Source organism: Salmo trutta, chromosome 33, assembly GCF_901001165.1.
Source record: "Salmo trutta chromosome 33, fSalTru1.1, whole genome shotgun sequence".
In the NCBI taxonomy this organism is placed as follows: domain Eukaryota; kingdom Metazoa; phylum Chordata; class Actinopteri; order Salmoniformes; family Salmonidae; genus Salmo; species Salmo trutta.
The window spans coordinates 21,296,052-21,321,961 of NC_042989.1; the positions used below are offsets into that span (position 1 = coordinate 21,296,052).

At 40.4% G+C, this 25,910-nt stretch overlaps 3 protein-coding genes across 11 annotated transcripts; all 3 read right to left on the minus strand.

The window, feature by feature from the left end:
• Positions 1 to 6,073: 6,073 nt before the first annotated feature.
• Positions 6,074 to 7,503, minus strand: gpx2 (glutathione peroxidase 2). The gene is made up of 2 exons (XM_029730280.1): positions 6,812 to 7,503; positions 6,074 to 6,665 (listed from the first exon to the last, which is right to left on the minus strand). Exons 1-2 carry the CDS (start codon positions 7,031 to 7,033, stop codon positions 6,312 to 6,314), a joined length of 576 nt encoding a protein of 191 aa, XP_029586140.1. The 5' UTR covers positions 7,034 to 7,503; the 3' UTR covers positions 6,074 to 6,311.
• A 3,463-nt stretch (positions 7,504 to 10,966) lies between these two features.
• Positions 10,967 to 17,320, minus strand: LOC115172641 (ras-related protein Rab-15). The gene is made up of 7 exons (XM_029730281.1): positions 16,151 to 17,320; positions 12,274 to 12,334; positions 12,015 to 12,075; positions 11,796 to 11,873; positions 11,532 to 11,621; positions 11,372 to 11,437; positions 10,967 to 11,274 (listed from the first exon to the last, which is right to left on the minus strand). Exons 1-7 carry the CDS (start codon positions 16,272 to 16,274, stop codon positions 11,125 to 11,127), a joined length of 630 nt encoding a protein of 209 aa, XP_029586141.1. The 5' UTR covers positions 16,275 to 17,320; the 3' UTR covers positions 10,967 to 11,124.
• Positions 17,321 to 19,761: 2,441 nt separating this feature from the next.
• LOC115172642 (protein max) lies at positions 19,762 to 25,466 on the minus strand. 9 transcript variants are annotated; one of them, XM_029730286.1, is made up of 4 exons: positions 25,297 to 25,466; positions 22,079 to 22,186; positions 21,538 to 21,700; positions 19,762 to 21,045 (listed from the first exon to the last, which is right to left on the minus strand). In XM_029730286.1, the coding sequence occupies exons 1-4, from the start codon at positions 25,330 to 25,332 to the stop codon at positions 20,858 to 20,860; spliced, it is 495 nt and encodes a 164-aa protein (XP_029586146.1). In that variant the 5' UTR covers positions 25,333 to 25,466; the 3' UTR covers positions 19,762 to 20,857. The 9 variants fall into 9 exon arrangements, with proteins under 9 accessions (XP_029586146.1, XP_029586145.1, XP_029586143.1 ...); XM_029730285.1 differs by having other exon boundaries at positions 22,070 to 22,186; XM_029730283.1 differs by having other exon boundaries at positions 21,538 to 21,715; positions 22,070 to 22,186; positions 25,297 to 25,465.
• Positions 25,467 to 25,910: the final 444 nt, after the last annotated feature.

A 25,910-nucleotide genomic window follows, 5' to 3' on the forward strand; every position in this document is an offset into this window, starting at 1 on the left:
TTGCTATGGTGACCAGTGAGCTGAGATATGGCGGGGCTTTACCTAGGAAAGACTTATAGATGACCTGGATCTAGTGGATTTGGCGACGAATATGTAGCGAGAGCCAGCCAACGAGAGCATACAGGTCGCAGTGGTGGGTAATCTATGGGGCTTTGGTGATAAAACGGATGGCACTGCAATAGACTACATCCAGTTTGCTAAGTAGAGTGTTGGAGGCTATTTTGTAAATGACATCGCCGAAGTCAAGGATCAGTACGATAATCAGTTTTACAAGGGTATGTTTGGCAGCATGAGTGAAGGAGGCTTTGTTTGCGAAATAAGAAGCCGATTCTAGATTTAATTTTGGATTGGAGATGATTGGAGATGCTTAATGTGAGTCTGGAAGGAGAGTTTACAGTCTAACCAGACACCTAGGTATTTGTAGTTGTCCACATATTCTAAGTCAGAACTGTCCAGAGTAGTGATGCTAGTCGGGCGGACGGGTGCGGGCAGCAATCAGTTGAAGAGCACGCATTTAGTTTTACTAGCATTTAAAAGCAGTTGGAGGCCACGGAAGGAGTGTTGTATGGTATTGAAGCTCGTTTGGAGGTTTGTTAACACAGTGTCCAAAGAAGGGCCAGATGTATACAGAATGGTGTTGTCTGCGTAGAGGTGGATCAGAGAATCACCAGCAGCAAGAGTGACATCATTGATATATACAGAGAAAAGAGTCGGCCCGAGAATTGAACCCTGTGACACCCCCAAAGAGACTGCCAGAGGTCCGGACAACAGGCCCTCCGATTTGACACACTGAACTCTATCTGAGAAGTAGTTGGTGAACCAGGCGAGGCAGACATTTGAGAAACCAAGGCTATTTAGTCTGCCGATAAGAATGCGGTGATTGACAGTCTGGTTCGAAAGCTTTGGCCAGGTTGATGAAGACGGCTGCACAGTACTGTCTTTTATCGATGGCGGTTATGATATCGTTTAGGACTTTGAGCGTGGCTGAGGTGCACCCACGACCAGCTCGGAAACCAGATTGCATAGTGGAGAAGGTACGGTGGGATTCAAAATGGTCGGTGATCTGTTTGTTAACTTGACTTTCGAAGATTTTAGAAAGACGGCAGGATGGATATAGGTCTATAACAGTTTGGGTCTAGAGTGTCTCCCCCTTTGAAGAGGGGGATGACCACGGCAGCTTTCCAACCTTTGGGGATCTCAGACGATACGAAAGAGAGGTTGAACAGGCTAGTAATAGGGGTTGCAACAATTTTGGTGGATAATTTTAGAAAGAGAGGGTCCAGATTGTCTAGCCCAGCTGATTTGTAGGGATCCAGATTTTGCTGCTCTTTCAGAACATCAGCTGTCTGGATTTGGGTGAAGGAGAAGCAGGGGTGGCTTGGGCAAGTTGCTGCAGGAGGTGCAGAGCTGTTGGCCAGGGTAGGGGTAGCCAGGTGGAAAGCATGGCCAGCCGTAGAAAAATGCTTATTGAAATGATCGATTATCGTAGATTTATCGGTGGTGACAGTGTTTCCTAGCCTCAGTGCAGTGGGCAGGTGGGAGGAGGTGCTCTTATTCTCCATGGACTTTACAGTGTCCCAAAACTTTTTGTAATTAGTGCTACAGAATGCAAATTTCTGTTTGAAAAAGCTAGCCTTAGCTTTCCTAACTGACTGTGTATATTGGTTCCTGACTTCCCTGAAAAGTTGCATATCGCAGGGCTATTCGATGCTAATGCAGGATGTTTTTGTGCTGGTCAAGGGCAGTCAAGTCTGGGGTGAACCAAGGGCTATATCTGTTCTTATTTAAGATGGTGAGGAAAGCACTTTTAAAGAGCAACCAGGCATCCTCTACAGACGGGATGAGGCCTGCTCGCTGAAGTGTTTTAGGGAGCGTTTGACAGTGATGAGGGGTGGTCGTTTGACCGCGGACCCATTACGGACGCAGGCAATGAGGCAGTGATCGCTGAGATCCTGGTTGAAGACAGCAGAAGTGTATTTAGAGGGCAAGTTGGTCAGGATGATATCTAAGAGGGTGCCCATGGTTACGGATTTAGGGTTGTACCTGGTAGGTTCCATGATAATTTGTGTGAGATTGAGGGCATCTAGCTTAGATTGTAGGACGGCCAGGGTGTTAAGCATATCCCAGTTTAGGTCACCTAACAGTACAAACTCTGAAGATAGATGGGGGGCAAACAATTCACATATGGTGTCCAGGGCACAGCTGGGGGTTGAGGGTGGTCTATAACAAGCGGTAACAGTGAGAGACTTGTTTCTGGAAAGGTGGAAAGAATCTTGTTTCTCATGGCCTGAGAGTCCTTTATATGCCTTTTGGCAAATTCCAAGTGGGCTGTCAAAGTCCTTTTACTGAGGAGTGGCTCTACCATAAAATCCTCTACCACTCTACCATAAAATCCTGATTGGTGGAGTGCTTCAAAGATGGTTGTCCATTTGGAAACTTCTCCCATCTCCACAGAGGTACTCTGGAGCTCTGTCAGAGTGACAATCACGTTCTTGGTCACCTCCCTGACCAAGGCCCTTCTCCCCCGATTGCTCAGTTTGGCCGGGCGGCCAACTCTAGGAAGAGTCTTGGTGGTTCCAAACTTCTTTAATTTAAGAATAATGGAGGCCACTGTGTTTTTGGGGACCTTCAATGCTGAAGACATTTTTTGGTACCCTTACAATTCCTTCGATCTCAAGGCTTGGTTTCTGCTTTGACATGCACTGTCAACCAACTGTGGAACCTTATATTGACAGGTGTGTGCCATTCCAAATCAATTTAATTTACCACAGGTGGACCCCAATCAAGTTGTCGAAACATCTCAAGGATGGTCAATGGAAACAGGATACACCTGAGCTCAATTTCGAGTCTCATAGCAAAGGTTCTGAATACTTATGTAAATAAGGTATTTCTATTTTTTTTATTTTTAATACATTTGAAACATTTCTAAAAAAAAATTTCACTTTGTTGTATTGTGTGTAGATTGATGAGGGAAAAGTGAATTTAATCCATTTTAGAATAAGGCTTTCTGAATGTGACAATGTTATAAACAAGCGAAGCAAGGATATGAATTTTAAAAAGAAAACCGAGATAACCAAATTATATAATAGCTAGATTATTAGGCTAAATATCGACATCACTTTCATGTATGTGCAATCGATAGACCTACCTAGTATTAACCCATTAGGCCACTTAAATATTTGTATCTATTAGGCCTGTAGGCTAGTATTATTGAAAAGCTCACACATTTCACTGTAGCCTAACCAATAACCTAAATGTCAACATATTAGGTATATGGCAACGCTTAACTTGCTACTATTTTTATTGTTTACTTATTTAATTAAATAATACCTGTAGGCCTACTTGAAGCTCAATGATTTGTTGAGCAATTATGGAAACCATTGTCATCCTATTTTTAGGTCATGTTGAAAAGCAACTTTGACTTTATTCATATTTGCTCCCAGTTTACACAAACTGAAGAAATGCAGAATTTACATAATCAAACATTTAGAATACATAACACATGGCAAACATTCACGTAACAAAAATATCAACTTGAAAACATGTTGGTCCCATGGTTCATGAGCTGAAATAAAATATCCCAGACATTTTCCATAAGCACAAAAAGCTTATTTCTCTAAAATGTTGTGCATTAGTGAGCATCTCTCGTTTGCCAAGACAATACATCCACCAGACAGGTGAGGAAAATCAAGAAGATGATTGTGCTGGGGATAATAAAAAGGCCACTCTAAAACGTGCAGTTTTGTCAAACAACAGTTTTGAAGGAGCATGCAATTGGCATGCTGACTGTATGAATGTACACCAGAGCTGTAGCCAGAGAATTGAATGTTCATTTCTCTACCAACGTCATTTTAGAGAATTTGGCAGTCTGTCCAACCTGTCTCACAACCGCAGATCATGTGTATGTCGTCATGTGAGTGAGCAGTTTGCTGATGTCAACGTAGTGAACACAATGTCCCACATCCGGCTTCTTCACCTGCAGAATTGTCTGAGACCAGCCACCCGGACAGCTGACGAAACTGTGGGTTTGCACAACCGAAGAATTTGCACAAACTGTCAGAAACCGTCTCGAGGAAGCTCATCTGCATGCTCGTGCTCCTCACCAGGGTCTTGACCCTACTGCAGTTCGGCGTCGTAACCCACTTCAGTGGACGAATGATCACCTTCGATGGCCACTGGCAAGCTGGAGAAGTGTGCTCTTCATAGATGAATCCCGGTTTCAACTGTACCAGGCAGATAGCAGACAGCGTGTATGGTGTTGTGTGGGTGAGCGGTTTGCTGATGTCAACGTTGTGAACAGAGTGCCCCATGGTGGAGGAGGGCTTATAGTATGGGCAGCCATAAGCTACGGACAATGAACACAATTGCATGTTATCGATTGTAATTCGAATACACAGAGATCCCGTGGGAGATCCTGAAGCCCATTGTCACGCCATTCATCCGCAGCCATCACCTCATGTTTCAGTATAATAATGCAAGTCCCCAATGTCGCAAGGATCTGTACACAATTCCTGGAAGCGGAAAATGTCCCAGTTATTACATGGCCTGCGTACTCACCAGACATGTCACCCATTGAGCCTGTTTGGAATGCTGTGGATTGACATGTACGACAGCGTGTTCCAGTTCTCACCAATATCCAGAAACTTCACACAGCCATTGAAGACAAGTGGGACAACATTCCACAGGCGGAAATCAACAGCCTGATCAACTCTATGTGGAGGAGATGTGTCGTGCTGCATGAAGCAAATGGTGGTCTTACTAGACACTGACTGTTTTTCTGATCCATGCCCCTACTTTTTATTTATGTATCTGTGACCAACAGATGCATTTCTGTATTCCCAGTCATGTGAAATCTATAGATTAGGGCCTACTGAATTTATTTAAATTGACTGATTTGTTTCACTTATATTTTTGTTCAGTGTATAATACAAATACATAATAGGCTACAGAATTGTATTTCTCTTGTTGGGAAAATTGTATTGTGTAAAAAAAAGGTGACTTTGAATAGCCATAAATCATTTAAGGCTACAGCGAGCTCTTTGCATCGTTGGGATCGGTGTCCCGTCCACGGGATGGTTGAGTTAACGTAGGCTAATGCAATTAGCATGAGGTTGTAAGTAACAAGACAATTTCCCAGGACATAGACATATCTGATATTGGCAGAAATATTAACAAGAATTTAAGCTAACTGCAGTGTCCAATTTGCAGTAGCTATTACAGTGAAAGAATACCATGCTATTGTTTGAGGAGAGTAAACAATTTTGAACATGAAAAGTTGGGCAGTCTTGATACAACATTTTTAACAGAAATGCAATGGTTCATTGGATCAGTCTAAAACTTTGTACACACACACCAAAATCTAAATTGCACTTGGGCTGGAATAAAACATTAAGGCCTTTCTCTTCCATTTCAAAGATGACGGTACAAAAAACGTTTTTCCTTTGTATTATATTTGACCAGATCTATTGTTATATTCTCCGACATTCCTTTCACATTTCCATAAACTTCAAAGTGTTTCCTTTCAAATGGCACCAAGAATATACATATCCTTGCTTCAAAGCCTGAGCTACAGGCAGTTATATTTGAGTATGTCATTTTAGGCGGAAATTTAAAATAAAGGGGCGGATCCTTTTAAGCCTATTTTCTGGAATAATTTTCAGCACGGGACAGCAGCTCCTGTAACAACACAGTTCATTTTCACTTTGGAACGAGTTCATAGAAATCATAGAAAAGTTCATAGAAATCTGGAAACATTGGACAGTTACTAAAATACAGTGTAATGTGAAACTAGAAAATGTCAAATGATTATAACATGATTAATACACATGGGATATGGTGGAACGATAAGAATACTTTTCAGGTTAATACAAGTAGAATCTAATAATTTTATTCCAACTACAGTTACCTTGTGTATATATTGCCTTTTGTCTGACAAACTTCACTAACTCAATGAGTTGGTGGCAAAAATATAATCGAAAATCAAGTTAGTAGCACCACCTGCTGGTCAGCATAGAAAAAGACAGGAGAGGGTTTACTAAAGGTCAGGATCACTGCTGGAGAACATACACAAATATAGCTGAGGCTTTCCATATTTTTTATTACATGAGCAAGAAGACTTATCAAGGCATAACCCACAACTCTTGAGCATTTACATGGCCTCAGATAATACTCCCAAGTTTTTAGAATATTAACCTCATTTAGTAAAGCTCAAAAGGATGGACGACGCCATAATAGTTCCTGTCTATCATAGATGTGAAGTCATTTGTGTAGCAGAATGAGTAGTACACAAGGAGAACATTTCCAGGCTATTTTCAGGTCTTGGTTAGTCTCAACAGTCTTTGTATGTCAGGCTCGACGTTGATAGTCTCAAATTTTTTGCTGTAACGTTTAAAGGGCTCTCCCTCTGGCCCAACCAGGAATTTCTCAAAATTCCAAGAGATGTCTGTCCTGCTGATGGGACTCCAGATGAGGAATTTAGGATCCTGGATGAGGGTGTGTGGATCATCATCAGGATAGGGAAGTTTGTCTTTCAAATAGGCAAAGACAGGGTGGGTGTTGGTTCCATTCACATCACACTTTTCAAAGACAGTGAAGCCAGGCTGGTAGCCATCTCCTGGACGCACATACTTCAATGAGTTCAGGATCTCCCCATTTGAACAGTTCTCCTGTAAAACATGCAACATTCTCATTTGACATTAATCATTAAACAAATCACCGATACCTGTAATTAACAGAATATTTTACTAGATTAGCTTGTTTTCATTGATTTCACTGAACCACATAACCAAAGGCCACAATGTCGCATACTGACCTGGTAGCCAAACTGATTGCAGGGGAAGCCCAGGACCACTAGCCGGTGAGGGTACTTGCTCTGGAGCAAGTTGAGCTGGCTGTAGTCCCGGGTGGTTGTCCCTCAGAGCGATGCCACATTCTCAATGAGGACCACCCGCCCTCGAAACACATTGAAATCTACTGAATTCCCCTCCAGGGTCGTGGCCTTCAGATCATAGAAGGTCTTCGCGATGAACGTCATGGTACTGTTCTGTTCTGTAGTTACTGGCAGTAGTGAGGACCAGTGTGTCTGTGTGTATTACCACCTCAGGTCACCTGACTTCAGATATGTGCCTGCCTTACCTGGGTGTCAAATATCTCTGCAGTAAAATGATACCCACCTGACATACAATACTGTCATACACAAAGGTAGATAGGCTCATATCTCAGCTTGTAAACTTGCACAGAACGGTATGAACAGGGTCATGTTAAATTAAATCTATGGTTATTCCTTGCATAGTTGGTTAAAATAGCATCATTTTAAAAACAGGATTACTTGCATACTAAATACGTAATCGTTTTTTATACAAATTACATGTTATACGTCTTCATGTTGGCCAAATAGACCTAGCGGTTTTACAGTCAGACTCGTCTGTGAATCTAATCTAGTAACAATGTATTCCACAGTACCAAAACATTTACCAGAGATGTAATGTATAGTAAAATACACTATGCTAGTATTAGACTCCTGAGTGGCGCAGCAGTCTAAGGCACTGCATCTCAGTGCAAGAGGCATCACTACAGTCCTTGGTTTGAATCCAGGCTGTATCACATCCGCTGTGATTGGGAGTCCCACGGTGCGGCACACAATTGGCCCAGCATCGTCCGGCTTTGGCCGTCATTATAAATAAGAATTTGTTCTTAACTGACTTACCTAGTTAAATAAAGGTAACTTTTTAATATATATATTTATATATATAAATAAAGAAATGTACAGTTGTCATTACAAATCACTTATTTCCTGTGAGAATACTGAGAAGGGAACCATGTATTATGATATGAGCACAATATTCAGCTTGATGGTAATTATAGGACCTATATCAGTTTGTCACCATCAATCATCTATCAAGTCATTACCTGCCTTTCTCAGTATATGATAAAAAATGTATGACTGTCCTATTTGATCTTCTGTTTCTATTTAAACTCAATGGACCTCAGCTTCACTCAACTCCTCTCTAATAAATCTCACAAATAGCCAACTACAAGATGACCATAATATTTTCATATTTTATCTTATAGCACAGCTAGTCAAACACATCAAACCAGTCTGCTATCAGTGGCACCCAAACAGCTGCACCCTAACAGCCCTTTATAATAGTGTATGTGCTTTTCAACCTGTAAAAATACCTAGAATTTGTCATGACAACTTGTAAATTCACAAAACATACAAGCTACTAAAAATAGTATTGAACATGATTTCTGTTTTAGATTTGAGTTTTTGGCTTCATGCATGTTTGAGTATGGGTTAGTCTTCCACAGGTAAATGAGCCCTTCTTGCTAGCCTGGATTGTATTTCTGCATGTGAATAATTTAACCATGCCCTCTAACCCACCCTATCTCCCGTATCCTCATCTTATCACCTAAAGCACCAATCAAGAGCTTCAGATTCTCTTTCACTTTGATCTGTCCCACTATTAATCTATTTAGCAAATGAATTTGTAAGCATAATTCGTTTTTTGAAGTAGACAGCAACGTTTGTGATATGAAGGGTAAAATTGTGGCAAAAACTCAGAGGCATCATGCCCATGGGGACACAGGGGCACGTGCACCCTCAGATTTGTCTCGTTTAAAAAAAATAAAAAATACTAACGCTACTAGCCAAACAATTTTATGACGTTGGCTTTAGCTAGCCCATATAGGTTCCCAATCTCCCAACCTCATAACTAGCTACCAAGGCGGCATTTCAGGCTATCAAGTTAGAGTAGCTAGCTTGTCTAACAATCTTAGCTGGCACGCCTGCCAGCAAGGTTAGTAGACTTTAGAAAAGCAAGCAATTACTAAATGTATTGAAGACTCACATTCCTTTCAATATTTTACCCAGATTTTAGTCTCTTAAAAAACAAATATCCACCAGTCAGCAGAGTACAGCTCAAGAGGTATGCTTAGATATGCAGGGAAAAAATGGATATAAAATTAAGCATATTGATGGCTCTAGATGCAGGAAAAAGCTGTTTCAGGTGTTTGAAAAAAGCTAAATTGAGCCCTCTTCCGGTCCACCTGCCAATCATCCTCACGTACTTTGTGCACCTCAGATTTTTGGGGTGCATGACGCCCCTGGTGGCAACACAAATTATACAGGGGTAGTAAGTATACCTTGTCGATCCAAACAGGGGTGGAGCTGCATTGCAGACAGCAGGCCATCTGCTGGCAAGTCTTCTTATTACATGTTGACTACTCAACTCAGGGTGGCATCAGTTTTGGTGTTGCAAAGCCGGGTAATAAACATGAACAAGTCAAGTAACTATAAAACAATACATGAAGATGAAAATTTAACAGTGAGTCAAACTAAAAATGCATCAGTCTGAGAAACAGCAAGGGCAATATTCAGTAAACACCGAACATACAGTTGAAGTCAGAAGTGTACATACATTTATGTTAGAGTCATTAAAACTTGTTTTTCAACCACTCCACAAATTTCTTGTTAACAAAGTATAGTTTTGGCAAGTCAATTAGGACATCTACTTTGTGCATAACACGTAATATTTCCAACAATTGTTTACAGACAGATTATTTCACTTATCACAATTCCAGTGAGTCAGAAGTTTAAATACACTAAGTTGACTGTGTCTCTGAACAGCTTGGAAAATTCCAGAAAATTATGTCATGGCTTTAGAAGCTTGTAATAGGCTAATTGACATCATTTGAGTAAATTGGAGGTGTACCTGTGGATGTATTTCAAGGCCTACCTTCAAACTCAGTGCCTCTTTGCTTGACATCATGGGAAAATCAAAGAAATCAGCCAAGACCTCAGAAAAAAATTGTAGACCTCCACAAGTCTAGTTCATCCTTGGTAGCAATTTCCAAATGCCTGAAGGTACCACATTCATCTGTACAAACAACAGTACGCAAGTATAAACACCATGGGACCATGCAGCCATCATACCGCTCAGGAAGGAGACACGTTCTGTCTCCTAGAGATGAACGTACTTTGGTACGAAAAGTGCAAATCAATCCCAGAACAACAGCAAAGGACCTTGTGAAGTTTCCTCCAGCATCAGGTACAAAAGTATCAATATCCACAGTAAAACGAGTCCTATATCGACATAACCTGAAAGGCCGCTCAGCAAGGAAGAAGCCGCTGCTCCAAAACCACCATAAAAAAGCCAGACTACGGTTTTCAACTGCACATGGGGACAAAGATTGTACTTTTTGGAGAAATGTCCTCTGGTCTGATGAAACAAAAATAGAACTGTTTGGCCATAATGACCATCGTTATGTTTGGAGGAAAAAATGGGAGGCTTGCAAGCCAAAGAACACCATCCCAACCGTGAAGCGCGGGGGTGGCAGCATCATGTTGTGTGGGTGCTTTGCTGCAGCAGGGACTGGTGCACTTCACAAAATAGATGGCATCATGAGGCGGGAAAATATGAGATGTTGCTTCAATATATCAGTCAGGAAGTTAAAGGTTGGTCGCAAATGGGTCTTCCAAATGGACAATGACCCCAAGCATACTTCCAAAGTTGTGGCAAAATGGCTTAAGGACAACAAAGTCAAGGTATTGGAGTGGCCATCACAAAGCCCTGACCTCAATCCTATAGAACATTTGTGGGCAGAACTGAAAAAGCGTGTGCAAGCAAGGAGGCCTACAAACCTGACTCCGTTACACCAGCTCTGTCAGGAAGAATGGGCCAAAATTCACCCAAATTATTGTGGGAAGCTTGTGGAAGGCTACCTGAAACGTTTGACCCAAGTTAGACAATTTAAAGGCAATGCTACCAAATACTAATTGACTGTATGTAAACGTCTGACCCATTGGGAATGTGATGAAAGAAATAAAAGCTGAAATAAATCCTTCTCTCTACTATTGTTCTGACATTTCACATTTAAAATTAAGTGGTGATCCTAACTGACCTAAGACAGGGAATTTTTACTTGGATTAAATGTCAGGAATTGTGAAAAACTGAATTGAAATGCATTTGGCTAAGGTGTATGTAAACTTCCGACTTCAACTGTCCTCACACATTTAATAAGTTACTCATCATTTCAATGCCATTATGTCACAGGGCAAGGGGTATTGCAAAAACGACAAAATATTTTAGCCAAACACCCCCAGGTTGAGAGCTTTGCCTCATGCTAACATGCGCAGGCCTTTTGGGAGTTGTCTTGTTTGTCCTGCTCTCCCTCCAGATAAGTCATGTCTAGGTATTTATCATTTGAACCCTGGAAGGCATCCATCTCTTTCTTGTGAGCATGCAGGACCAGCTCTGTCAACCGGGTGAATGACTGGAAGATGTAAAGAAAATATTTTATCACAATTGCCTCACATGATCACCCAACAGAGTACATACAAGGTATTGACTCAATAAGGCCTATGACTCACCTCATTTATGTTGCAGTTGGTGCAGGCACTTGTCTCAAAGAATTCCATTCCATAGGTTTTTGCTAGCTGTAACACAAGAGTTCATTAAGGATGGAAAATGTCAAACTGTGTATGAAGGAAAACTATTATGACTGAGTAAAACAGCAAGATAAAGGCCAACCTTGTTCCCTTGTTCTTTAGGCACTTTCCTCTTCTGCTCCTCATCAGCCTTGTTCCCCACCAGGATCCTCTGCACCTTGTCAAGGGCAAACTGAAACACATTGAGACAGGGTTGTGAAAAAGACGACCGGGCACCAACAGTTCAATACAAAGATGTACAAACTGGGTAACAAACAAAGAGAACCTGAGAAACAGAGAAGGGGAGACAAAGAGACTGACCAAATGAATGAAGGAGGGCAGTTTTATCAGTAGGTGTTCGCCTTACCTCATCCACATCGCTAGCCCACTTCACAATGTGCTGAAAGGAACGGGAACTAGTGATGTCATACACCAGGATAAAACCCTGGTGAATGATCAAGAGAGGAGGGAGGGACCGGCATGACAGATTGTGAGCACGGGACCAAGCACTTGATGTTGTAAAATGGTTTTAACTCTGGTAATGTACTTCATTTCTGGACAGGGATTATTGGTGTAGAGAACCCACCTGTGCCCGTCTGTAGTACTGTTTGGTGATGGTCTGGTACCGTTCCTGGCCAGCAGTATCCCTAGTGTAGACAGACAAAGGCATAGAGGCAATCCCCAGTTTTACATGGTGATGTGATCACATATCAGAATATGTCTCAATCAAAGAGGTAAAGCATATTTTACACGTACAGAATGAAAACATGACATTTGTGATGGATGTGTCAGTCACTACTGCATTATGGTGAGTGAGTTGTTATCGCAAAGATCTGTTCACTCACCAGATCTGTACTCGCACTTTAATGCCATCTATTTTTAATGTTTTCATTTTGAAATCCACTCCTACAGAAGACAAAAAAATATTGTTATGCATGGCAAACATGTTACTATTGGCTTGTTAATCCATCTTCTCTATATTTTGTCTCTATTGATTTTATTTAATTTCACTCATGCTATCCTGTTTCTTTATTCTTTCCCTATTGCAGGACTGTAGTTTTACTGAAGGCTCAAATATTGTAGCCTATCCTACCGGTGGTTAAAACAAGTTTTTCCTGAATAAATAAATGATAAAAAGAAATGACATCTTATTGGCACATTTTCCTTATCATGACTTACCAAATCAGCCTGTACTAGTCAATAAGTATCCCTGGTAACGTAGCATTCTTCCACTTGGCTAACAAAAATGTATTTTGGCCAGTTTGGAAGTAGACAGTGATGGGGACTGGTTTGTTTAGATACCCACTTATCACAGTTGAATGTCCTTTCAATCCGTCATCTTGCTCATGGAAATTCCATTTTTTGTCATTTACTACGGTGTATTTCAGCAGGGCCAATGGACAGGGAAGACGTGACTTGAGTGTATCGACTTCTGCATGAAATATCTCACTCACAACCACCTTCATTTAAATGTCAGTGGTGTGTGTGTGTGTGATAGCTTCACAGTTGAAAAAGCATAAAAACCCATCAAATAGTCAGACGTAAAATGTCAGTTGCTTGCAACATTGCCATAACCACCATACCTGCCACAAACAGAGTAAACACAGAGCTGACAAACACGTCACACAAGGATATGCTTCAGGCAACACACTGGCCATGATATGTTCTTGGTAAATCCAAACCGTGCTTCTAGTCATGTTAGAAACCATTCTGACTGTTTGTTGGACATGACAAAAAAATGCCATGTCATCTTCAATAGCGATGGAGGCAGCCTTCCCAATTAGCACCCCAACACTGACAGATGGGAGAGAGACAGCGAGAGAGAGAGAGAGCACATTCAAATTTGACATGCTATTCATGCTTCACTGCCTTTGCATGAGTGTATACCTCCCTGTGCCAGTGTTATAGGCTAATCATGTGTTCAACACGTCTGACATTACATTCACTGCCAGTGAAGCCAGCCAAATCTTAATTGAGCTAATTTAGTGGGTAACACTGTATTTCAGGAACTGGGGTTGGGGGTTCAAGACTGAATAATAATAATAATAATAATAATAATAATAAGGAATGAAGCAGAAGTAGAATCTAGGAGGGTGATTATCATGGGGAGACATCAGGTGCCTTGGTCTGATTCTGTTCTGTATGCTACTCTAACGAACCCATCCCCCTGACTAACACCAACCAAATACAATCGTTTTTTAGTAGATCAGCAGCAGCTAAGCTTACTTCACAGAGATTAAACACACCAGTAGAGCTGCAATGTAAGTCACAACCTTCCCCATTCCTTCTAATAATATATTGTTTTTTTTCAAGTTGAACAAACAGGAGGAAGAAAGTTACAAGGTTAGATAAACAACCTGAAGACATGTGTCTTAGTGTGTGTGTATATATATATATATATATATATATATATATATATATATATATATATATATATATATAAAAATAATAAAATATGTAGACTTTACTGTAATCTGCTGCTTTTCTAACAGAACCCCTACTCTGTAACCCAGTCAGTCATACTGCAGGATCACCACCATTTTCATAAATAAGAGGGTGCAATGACTGCCGATGACCCATGGGAAATAAATCAGACAGTAGGCTGAGTAGCCCTAAACAAAACAGAAGTAATTCTGGCCAATCAGTCCATTTTCTGCTGCATATCACATTTGTCATTATCATTAGACATTGGCCACATTTATTTTATTTATTTTATTTTATTTAACCTTTATTTAACCAGGAAGGGCTCATTGAGATTTAAAATCTATTTTTCAAGAGCGTCCTGGCCAAGATAGGCAGCACCAAGTCATTACAAAAATTACAGACAAACAACATGAAAAACTACAAGTAATCTAGTAAAAACCATAGAATTAACAAAGAATATAACAAAATCAAAAACAGCAAATTAAAAACATTGACAGGTCAGGGAATCTGTCTCCAGATCATTCATCCGTGATTTAAAAATACCAATCGGGACAAGTTCATCCAGTTTAAAAGTATTTTATAAGGCGTTCCAAGACGATGGCGCAGAGTACATAAAAGCCCTTTTACCAAATTCAGTTCGGACATTTGGAACAGTTAGCAGGATAAAGTCCCGCGAACGAAGAGAGTACCCACCACATTTCTGAACAATAAAAATGCCCAAATAAAAAGGTAGTAACCCCAAAATGGCTTTGTAAATAAAAGTATACCAGTGACTGAGCCTACGAGTGACTAGAGAAGGCCAGCCAACCCTGGTATACAAAGTGCAGTGGTGCGTAAGGGTTTTGCAATTTCAAATAAATCTCAGAGTGCCATGGTAAAGGGTGTCAATTGATCTCAAACACTGAGCGGAAGCATTCATATATAAAATATCCCCATAGTCTAGTAAAGGCATAAATGTAGCTGATACTAGCCTCCTTCTGGCTTCAAAAGAAAAACAAGCCTTATTCCTAAAATAAAATCCTAATTTCAGCTTCAATTATTTTGTAAGTTGTTGAATATGCATATTAAAAGAGAGGCCATCATCAATCAAAATTCCAAGATATTTATATGAGGTTACAACCTCAATCTCCTTGCCCTGACAGGTAGTAATAGGTGAAAGGTTCAGAGGTCTATTTCTTGCTTTAGAAAACACCAGTAGTTTTGTTTTGTCAGTATTGAGGATAAGCTTCAATTGAGACAAGGTATGTTGAACAGTATTAAAAGCAGTTTGCAAGTTCTGGAAAGCATAAATAGGGGAAGAAAGGCTTCAGCATTGAGAGCACCATTTTAATGTGAGTTACATTCTGTCTGTCTATACCTGTACTTTGTGTGAAAACAAAAATGAAGTGGTGGAGTAATGGAGTTTCACAATCAGAGGGAACGCAGAAGATTAATTTCCCCCAACCCTGCCACTTCCTGTTCAAGAAAGACCTCCCTTCCGAGTAAATACCATCATCAGGCTTGGAGAGGCTTTCTATGCAATTACAGATCCTGCAGTTCCATTGTGCTCTGCCAAAGAGAGGTGTATTTCCTTAAAGCATCCCCCATCCATAATATGCCTAAAGGTCCTGTATGTGATCATTATCGCAGAAAACGCTGTACTGTGAGAGTTTTGTCCAGTTTTAGATCCTTAGTCCATTCTGAATGCTTAGGCGACTAAATATATGCCTACACCTGTTGGCTGAAAACTTTAGTTATTCCTTTAAACCATGTGTTTTTTAATGGACATTTTTATTATGATGATAGATGGGAAGCTAACCCTATTTAGAGGAATAATTAGTAATGTAATGTGACTGAGGCCCATCTTGAGCACTGTCCAGTGAGCTCACACTGGAGTGTCTAAACAAACATGTCCATAGCCTGGGTCCAGGGGAAAGGATGTTGAACATGGAATGAGGGAAACTGAGGAAACAATCAACCAGTTCTAGGCATGTTCCTTAGAAAACAGGTGTTTGTGAAAATTGTCTCTTTTAGGTTTGCATGCCTAACAAAGACAACATTAGATGTTTTATTTAACTAGGCAAGTCAGTTATGAACAAATTCTTATTTGATACAGTTAGGCCTACGGCATAGTAGTTTCAGAAATGTCCTTCAATAAAGTTTTAGGTGACAGCATTTTAAATCTATTAGGAAAAGTCCCGTCAAGCGTTTCGTATAGAATTGCTGTCAATCACTTATTGTGGGAGTCGCATATTCGCGGCAAACTTGCCTGAATCAGTCAACAGTCAAACTAACCAATTGCAATCAACAGCAGCTTACCAATTGTAGAGATATGCGATGAATGACATTCATTATCCGTGAACCTGCACAACAAACAGGTTTTTCCAACCCCGGAATCTCCTAAAAGCAGCAACCTGAGCAAAACGTCATACTGCTTTGCCATGGTGGACAAAAAAAAAAACGAGTTTCTTGTTCAGCGACAACTCACTTGCATGAGGGCTGCTCTATGATTTGCCAGAAATCTGACAGATGGGAGGATCGAACATGCTTTTAGTAGGACGGTTAGATCAAAGGCTTGGAGAAGCGACCACAGCGCCACAAAAATAGCCTTTGTAAAAATGTGCCTTTGCCTATCTCCCCATGTGCCTGCACTCAAATGAAAAATTGCATATATACGTTTAATCTCTGTAAAAAGTTTTCAAACTAAAAAATGTTAGCGGTATCTTAAAATGTACTGTCAAATGGTAACGTTAGCATTTGGTAATACATCTTCAATTCATGTTGAACTGCGCAGACTGATTTCATTAATATTGATACTTTGCCATTATCTACCAGGAGATGTCAGTGTTTCTCGTAACAAATACTGAAATTCTTTCCTCCTGTTTTTTATTGTTGTAGTTCTTGAAAACGAGGTCTACTCTGCCATTTCCCTACAGTTTTCAGCTGTTGGCTCATGTTTTAAAGTCAATAATCATCATTAGCGATATGGCCCTTATCTTTCAACAGCGTGAAATAATCCTTCAAATAAAAAATATACACTTATTGTAGCAGTTTTGCACAGATCCATACAGCTGTGTGCCTCCATCTGTCGAAACTACACTTCCCGAGTTACACTTACACACAGGTTTTCAGAGCACGCTAGATAGCACAGGTGTATGTTTCTGTCTCCGTCTTGCTGTGATATGGCCGTGTGGGAACACCAACCCCATAAAGTTGTGTATCAATTTAACCGTTTAATGATTTCTCGCTGATATGAAACATAACGTCATTGTGCTTCCTAAACCGGACCGCAAGCGATGCGTGTTGATCATAAAACCGAGCGCCATGGCTCTTAACAAAACTCCCCGGTACAAAATACTCCTTCGCCCAATGACTTATGTGTTATGTAATGAAACCGTGTCATGATCAAGGGCTAGGGTTTTTGATGTATGAATACTTTCTGAAGAAACCCCGCAACAAGCTTATCTTGGTGTTGATAGACTATTGCAGCAGATAGTGTTGTATATGGACATACCAGTCTACCATCCAGTGGCGACCCGCCATTCAGGGTAGGTGGGGCGGAGCCCAACCGGTTTTGTGCTCCACCTGTTTGTTTTGCATGTTATTTTGCCATTACGTGTCACATATCAGTTTACAAACAATGTTAAAATAATCATTGAGTTAATAAAGCCACATACAAACATGGTCGCTTTTTTTTGTTGATGTCTTGAGTAAGGCAGCTCCAAAATGCAGGTGTTCCAGCCTAGCTCAGTGCTTTCTGAGGTGGTGGGGCAAAGCAGCAGAAAATACGGAGTGGGGGCTCAAAAATTGAAGCCCCTTGTGTGCCTCCATAGAGTTACATTAGAAGTGCCCATCAAAGAAGGCTCAAGGTCATTGGCCACAGATACAATTACATAAAATAACGTTATATCTACGGTAGCTTTGATCGGACTGATCATGTCAACATCATACTTTAAAAATCTTAGCTAGACAAGCAGTCATTATCATGAATCACGTTGACAACCTACTGGCAAATCCTTTTCAATTATTGTCATATGAAGAGAAATTATAGATAAAACGTACCGGTGCTCATCGACCATTGAACATGAACATTAAACAAGTTGGAAATCATGAATTCAACAATTTGTGTTTTGGAGGGAATCAGTGGCTAACTGCAAGCGTTGCCAAGCAATCACTAGCCTGCTATTCAGTGGAGTGGGTGTGTGGTCCAAGTCTGAGTTTAAGATGATCTTTTCCAAACTTAAAAGAATAAACATTTCACACTATGGGCCAGAAAAGTTTGAATACAGTGGCCATACTGTCAATCCAGCATGACATCTGCCACGTTCAAAACAACTGGAAACTCGGAAATCTCAGACTTCAGCGAGTTCAATACAACTGGGAACTCTGAGAAATAAGTTTGGAACGGTCATCCAACTCGGAATTCCTAGTCGGGAACTCAGGCCTCTTTCTAGAGCTCCGACCTGAAGATCACTGACGTCATGATTCAACCCCCCCCCCCCCCCCCCAAAGAGTTCCCAGTTTTCTTGAACGCACCATAAATTGAGAATACCAGACTTTGATAACATAATTTGCCCACAAAGGACCGCCATGCCACCTTCCGGTTCAAGTGAGCACAGCACAAGGGAAGTCCAAAAATATATTGTATGCTGATGCATAAATTATGTAATATGCCAGGGAGATATGTATACTGTAGCTAAGAAAGTAATACTAAGTATGTTGTGTAGTAAGCTGTTAGTAGCCCATGTGCCTTACCCAAATAATTTGGTGCCTTTCCCCCTCATAGCTTAGCCTACTGTTCTGACTTTGTGGTGCACATGTAGCATATATGAATTCTGTTGGTCTACAAATAGTTAGATTGACTACGTCAGTCCTAGCTCGCTCAATGTCTTAATCGAAATTACAGATTTTCCCTTATATGCCATAGTTTGTACATCTCAATTTTCTGAAATCACATTTGTTTAAGCAAGTCAGCCATGTTTTTTTAAGGGCATTAAATGAGGCTCAATTAACTGTTTCACTGGCAGACCAGGCTCTGCTGATTGCCAGGTGTAGCAGTGGTAAGGATTCCCTCCATGGTGCTGAAAAGAAAGCTCTGTTGTTGGGACAGCTTTATGTAGGCCCTAACAGTTTGTGGGCACTGTTTGTCAACATTCTAGTGCAAATCATGTATTGTTTAGTGTTGTGTAGCGCTTTGCTTGCACCCATTTGGTCCCGTGTGGCTCAGTTGGTAGAGCATGGTGTTTGCAACGCCAGGGTTGTGGGTTCGATTCCCAAGGGGGACCAGTACGGAAACAAACAAAAAATGTATGAAATGTATGCATTCACTACTGTAAGTCGCTCTGGATAAGAGCATCTACTAAAATGTAAATACATTTTTTTTGCCCCACCAAGATTTACATGCTAAAATCCCCACTGCTACCATCTATCCTCTTCTGACAATATTTTGACCCATTTTCCAAAAACTGAAAGCCATTAGTGTACTGAACAAAATAGATGCTATCTGAATCATTTTGAACTTCTTTGAATTGCTAACATTTTTTCATTCTCAACCTTTGACAAACACCAGTCTTTGAGATCCTAGTGTTGATATGGATGCTTCAGCCGTCATTCCTTTACTCTCCTAAACTGAAACTCATTCATTTACTCCACCAGATATCAAGATGGCTCCTTTGAGATGCATGTACCTGCATGAAAAGTGGGTGTCAGGTGTGCAGATAAGTGCGCACTTCAAAGCATCAGTGTCAATTGGCCAGCCAACACCATGCCACTCAGTGCTTAGAGCAGGTATGATTTAAAATGTGGTACAAAGACATTGACACATATGACAGTGCAGAGGTGTACAAATACCAAGAAAACTCAGTCTGGTATGCTTGGGCATACACTTTTAAGCTGCCCTCTTCGCCAGGTCTCCCTTCTACACACAGCACTAAAGGATAAAATAGTTTTATTTATAATAGTCTCATAGCAAAGGTATGCCTCAACTTCCAAGACAATTGTTGGCAGTATGTACAACATATCTGTAATTTCCATGGAATGGAATCAATCAAATATCTATTTTGTACACACTAATTATCTCTGTAAAAAAAGACAAGAAAAAAGAAACATTCCCAGTATAGGCAAATATTTCCAAATAAGTTTTTCTTTGTAGAATTGACATTTAAGAGTATAGTGTTATGCACTACACTGATATGGATTTATTTTCCTTTCATAAAAATGAAAGGTTACTACCTTTAACTGCATTGTGTAACACTCAGTATGGATTTTAAGAAACTTTTTTTCTTCAAATCTCAATTTCCTTGAGAATAACAAAAATAAAAACAAAGTGTTGAACCTGTGAGATGAGAATATATTAAATGAGGCCAACATTGTTCATCTATCTATCTCCATTGACAAGTGGTCAAGCTAAATGACAAAAATTTACAATATGGGATAGGAAATTCATTTCAATATAACGATCACTCTAAATTTTGGGATTTGATTACACAAATATTTCAAAGACGGAAAACATCAGCCATCTACACTGATTCAGGAGGGTTGCATTACATATTTTTTCCAAAGCAACTTCAAATTCTTTAGTGAAAAAGTACAACTATTAACAAGGTAAGCTATTCCTTAGGACAATTTCTCAAAAGTCTGCCTAAGTCTCAAAACTCTGAACAGGTTCATTGAGGTGACATAAAAAGAGAAATTGGGCTATTTGTTGTAAACTAGACTAAAGCTGTACACCTGGTCACCTCCATATCCAATTCTGAATCAATAGAATTAGGTTTTAAACGCATTAACTCCTTCAAACTGCAGAGCTGCCTCACTTTGGGGGTGTTGAGAGTTGTTGCTGTGCCATGAGAGGAGTGACAATATGCTGGCGAGGGAAGAGAAAGGTTGAAGCATTGTATATATGATAGCAGCTCTATCACACAGTCTTCCCTCTGTCTCCTGGACTGGCATGAGAAGGCTGGAAAGAGACTGAACAGGAGGAGTGGGCTGGTAGATAAGAGTCTCTAGTGATAGCACTGTGGATGGGGTCTAGCTGGGCTCCACACGCAGCTTCTTTCTGTTGGGCGGCTCCTCTGGCTCTGATTCAGAGCTGGAGTCAGAGCCACCATCGAAGGCAGACACTGTGCTCCCCTTGGGGTTGGTGTACAAGCTGCTGTCAGAGGATGTGTAGCTGGCCTGGAGCGTAGTGTTCCCCTTGGCTTTCTCCAGTGCACGGACTGCAATCACCCAGAGAAACACAAGTCAGAAAACAACAGGAGAAGTATCGGTCTCTCCCTTCACCATGAAACATTGTTCATTGGGATAATGCAAAAGGCCATCAGTAGCATATCCATAACGGCACATTTCCATTCAGGATTTACCTGTGTTTTACTCAAAAGGTTCGGACTTTTCTGTTTCTATCTACGTGGGCCGGCACCTGCGTCTCACTGGGACACGGCTCTGGCGTACCTGCTCTCACTTGGGGCCAAAGCCAGGCCACTGTTACTTTTCAGCTGTCATTAAATAATGGCCAACTGTTCCCACAAAGCAACTGTTTTGATTATGCAGAAGTTCTTCATTCTGCTCTTCTCAAGTCTTCACTGCCAACCCTAGCTATGGAAACACAATTTTCCTAGTATAAGATAAGGATGAATAGAATGGTGTAACACTGGTGTTACAGCTGAAAAGCAGCATAAGTATGGTTCTGATCCCATGACCCAACCACTCACCCTCCTGCAGTTGTCCCTGGGCCTTGAGCCCACACTCACCCTGCTGCTCCAGCAGTGCATTCTGCTTCTTCAGGTCGTCTATGTCCTGCTGGTGTGTGTGGTTTTTTCGTCTCATGTACTGGATGTAGTCTGTGGCTTTGTCTAGGATCTGAGCTCGGGAGGCCTGTTTGACAGATTGCTGTCAGCAACAAATGACAAACTCAGCCATGAGGCAATGTTGCATGTCCTTATCACAGTATTACAGGTGAAACATGCACTGCTGGCCCAGGAATTCAAGACGGGCTAAATACCATTCACTTATTGGAACCAAGTAGAAATCCAAACTGATTCATAACTGAGCTAATCATTCATGAAAATGAAAACTAAACCATTCAAAATAATGGTTGAGGCTTATTTGATCATCATTGATACAGCAGTACATTTAGCATTAACACATTTGGACACTCATACATTTCATACAAATTACCAACTTCATATAGCATTCATTCTACAGTCAGTCAGAGCTGGAAAGTAGAAAATATCGATTACTAACTTTACTAACCTTCTCCCCTTGTAACGCAGGCACAGAGTCCCGTAAACTGCTGAAGCTGTCTTTAATGTGGTCCCTACGTTTGCGCTCCAGCGCATTGTGATGTGCTCGTTTGTCTGCCTGCAACGAGAGATCCACAGATGAAACAGCTTCAACCAAAATAGCAATAATATGAGGCCAAGTAATAAGTGTTTAAAAAAGGGGTTCTTCCTCCAATGTTGAAATGTGTATTTGTGTAATTTTTTTGTGTGCCAACTAGCAAGCAATGTTCAGTTGACCATTTCAATCCCCATCCAAACACAATTCATATTGTGATCGCTAATGAGTTAATTGTAGTAATAGTTAGGCATAATATAGACTGATGCGTGATTTTTATGGCATAAAAGTGTTGAATTAATACTGACTGTTGGTAATGAAGTCTACAATACTGGTTGCTATGGACAATGTCTGTCTCATACATACCAAACTACCTCCTATGCACTCCGATCCTTATCACCACCGACCTCTAGCCTATATTTCTTTGTTATATTATTTTAGAAATCACTAATGTCTCATGTTCTAAGGAGGACAGAATGGTACCACCTGTTGGTTGCTTGGCAGCTACCTCTGCTCTCTAAACAGCCAAGCATCACCAAGCATTATAAGGGGTTCAGCAAGCAGCATTGAATTAAAACCTGTTTGGGATAGAGGGCAGTATTTTAATCTGGTTACTACTCCTGCTCAGAAACTAGAATATGCATATAATTTGTAGATTCAGATAGAAAACACTAACGTTTCTAAAACTGTTTGAATGGTGTCTATGAGTATAACAGAACTCATATGGCAGGCCAAAACCTGAGAAGATTCCATACAGGAAGTGCCCTGTCTGACAATTTGTTCTCCTTCTGTGGCATCTCTATCGAAAATACAGCATCTCTGCTGTAACGGGACATTTTCTAAGGCTTCCATTGGCTCTCAGAAGCCGCCAGAAAATGGAATGATGTCTCTGCAGTCTCTGGGCGAAAAACAGCAGGAGTTTTTGTGAGTGGTCAGGCAGGGAACAGTGACACTGGAGATGTGCGTCCACAAATATATTTTTTCTTTCAGCCTTTGAATGAATACAACGTCGCCCGGTTGGAATATTATCGCTATTTTACGAGAAAAATAGCATAAAAATTGATTTTAAACAGCGTTTAACATGCTTCGAAGTACGGTAATGGAATATTTTGAATTTCTTTGTCCCGAAATGCACTCGCGCGTCAACCTTCGGATAGTGACTTGAACGCACGAACAAAACGGAGGTATTTGAATATAACTATGGATTATTTGGAACCAAAACAACATTTGTTGTTGAAGTAGAAGTCCTGGGAGTGCATTCTGACGAAGAACAACAAAGGTAATAATTTTTTTTTAATAGTAAATCTGAGTTTGGTGAGGGCCAAACTTGGTGGGTGTCAAATTAGCTAGCCATGTGTACTCAGAATATTGCAAAATGTGCTTTCGCCGAAAAGCTATTTTAAAATCTTACCCCGTGATTGCATAAAGGAGTTCTGTATCTATAATTCTTAAAATAATTATGTTTTTTGTCAATGTTTATTGTGAGTAATTTAGTAAATTCACCGGAAGTTTGCGGTGGGTATGCTAGTTCTGAACATCACATGCTAATGTAAAAAGCTGTTTTTTGATATAAATATGAACTTGATTGAACAAAACATGCATGTATTGTATAACATAATGTCCTAGGAGTGTCATCTGATGAAGATCATCAAAGGTTAGTTTTGCATTTAGCTGTGGTTTTGGTTTTTGTGACATATATGCTTGCTTTGAAAATGGCTGTGTGATTATTTTTGGCAGGGTACTCTCCTGACAATCTAATGTTTTGCTTTCGCTGTAAAGCCTTTTTGAAATCGGACAATGTGGTTAGATTAACGAGAGTCTTGTCTTTAAAATGGTGTAAAATAGTTATATGTTTGAGAAATTGAAGTTATAGCATTTTTGAGGTATTTGTATTTCGCGCCACGCTCTACCATTGGATATTGGCGAGGTGTTCCGTCCCTAACAGGTTAATGCATAGAAGACATTATGGCATGAGTCAGTGTAATAGCACTGTTCTTATCCTGAGCTGACATCCATCACCCAGCTTCATCAAAATGTGTGAGGGCAACTCTCCTTTAGTCCTCTATGAAAAAATGTGTTTATGTTGCTTTTAACAGCACCAAATGCAATGCACGATCTTATCACCTATTGATAAAGTATGAACAACCTGTCAAAAAGACTAAAATTAACTATGATGGTACGGGCACAATGTACATTATTTCCTCTCATGGGGTGCACAGTACAAACACAAAGTGACATGACTTCTGAATGGCTTATCCTCTGCATAACATGATACCAGCTCATAACCATTTGGTTTGCTTCAAAGGACAATTCCCCTTGGTTTATGGGATGAGACTACCCTTTCATGCGTTAATATTCTCAGGGTTGATAGCGCCCCATCAAACCTGAAAAATTGCACGAGCCTAGTAGATAACTGTCATTTTACATAATGTACAAGCGCAAAGTATAACTAGCTAACTTTAGAAACATTACACTGCCCTTATAACGTTACACTTCTCTACACCAGTGGTTCTCAATCTTTTTCGCTTACTGTACCACCAACTTAATTTTACTCTGCCTGGAGTACCTCCTCATGTGCATTTTACCATTAAGCCTATGGTCTCATGAGTCTTCTCAAGTACCCCCTGTGGATAGGCCAAGTACTCCTGTTTGGGAACCACTGCTCTACACCGACTTACCTATCTAGCTACATTAACTAGCTGATCTTGCAAGCGAGTTCTAGGGGTAATATTTAACTACATAGCTTGCTGCTTTTGCCGTCGCATGCATCGCTCGCTGTTTGTTGTTCTAGACACGTTAGCGCCAGCTAGCAAGCGATGTTCAGTTCACCGCTTCAAATATAACAATCAAGCTCCGTGTTAGCCAGCTAGCTACAATGCTAACAAGTCAACAAAGTTTATTTGATGACATTATGATAGATGCATATATTGAAATGATCATTTGTTGAGTAATCATGTATGCATGTATTTTGTTTAACTGGCAAACTACTCAGCTGATTGGGTTTGCTGGCTACTGTGTCGAAAAATATTTCTGATCTGCCAGCTAGTTCATCGAGCTAGCTAATATACCCCAGGGAACAACGAAAAGCACGCGTTTCCCTAATCAAATATACAAACGCAATCACACTAACTTACGTCACTGTCGACATCGATATCTTCGTTGTCGCTCATTCTTCGGTGAAATGTATGAGAAATTTTAAATCGTTTAAAATTAACTCAGGCGATAGCTAGCAACCAAAATGAAACGAAGAACGAAACGAATCCTACAGCAGGGACATGACGACCAACGGATTCTCTACACGTGATTCGCCTACACATGGACACAACAGTCTGTAAAGCGCATGTGCGAAGACGAAAGTTTTTATGGGTATTGATGTCCTTGGTGTGACTCGTTTGATTCCTAACATTGTGTGACCGTCTGTAATTGGACTATATTCCCCACAAAGCTTCTTTATTTGGACGCGCCCGTGCTACGGAAAAGTCTCAAAATACCCTTACAACTATTCAAGGATCTGTTTTGATCATTTTGCCTTACACATTGAAATAGCTGATCCTAATTCAGCGATTTATACATATGTATAGAAAGAGATCCAGACAGACGTACAGAGACAGACAGACAGGCTGGCAGACTCTTTGACCAATAACTACTTATAACTACTACCAATAACTACTTATCAAATTATATATATATATATATATATATATATATATATATATATATATATATATATATATATATATATATATAT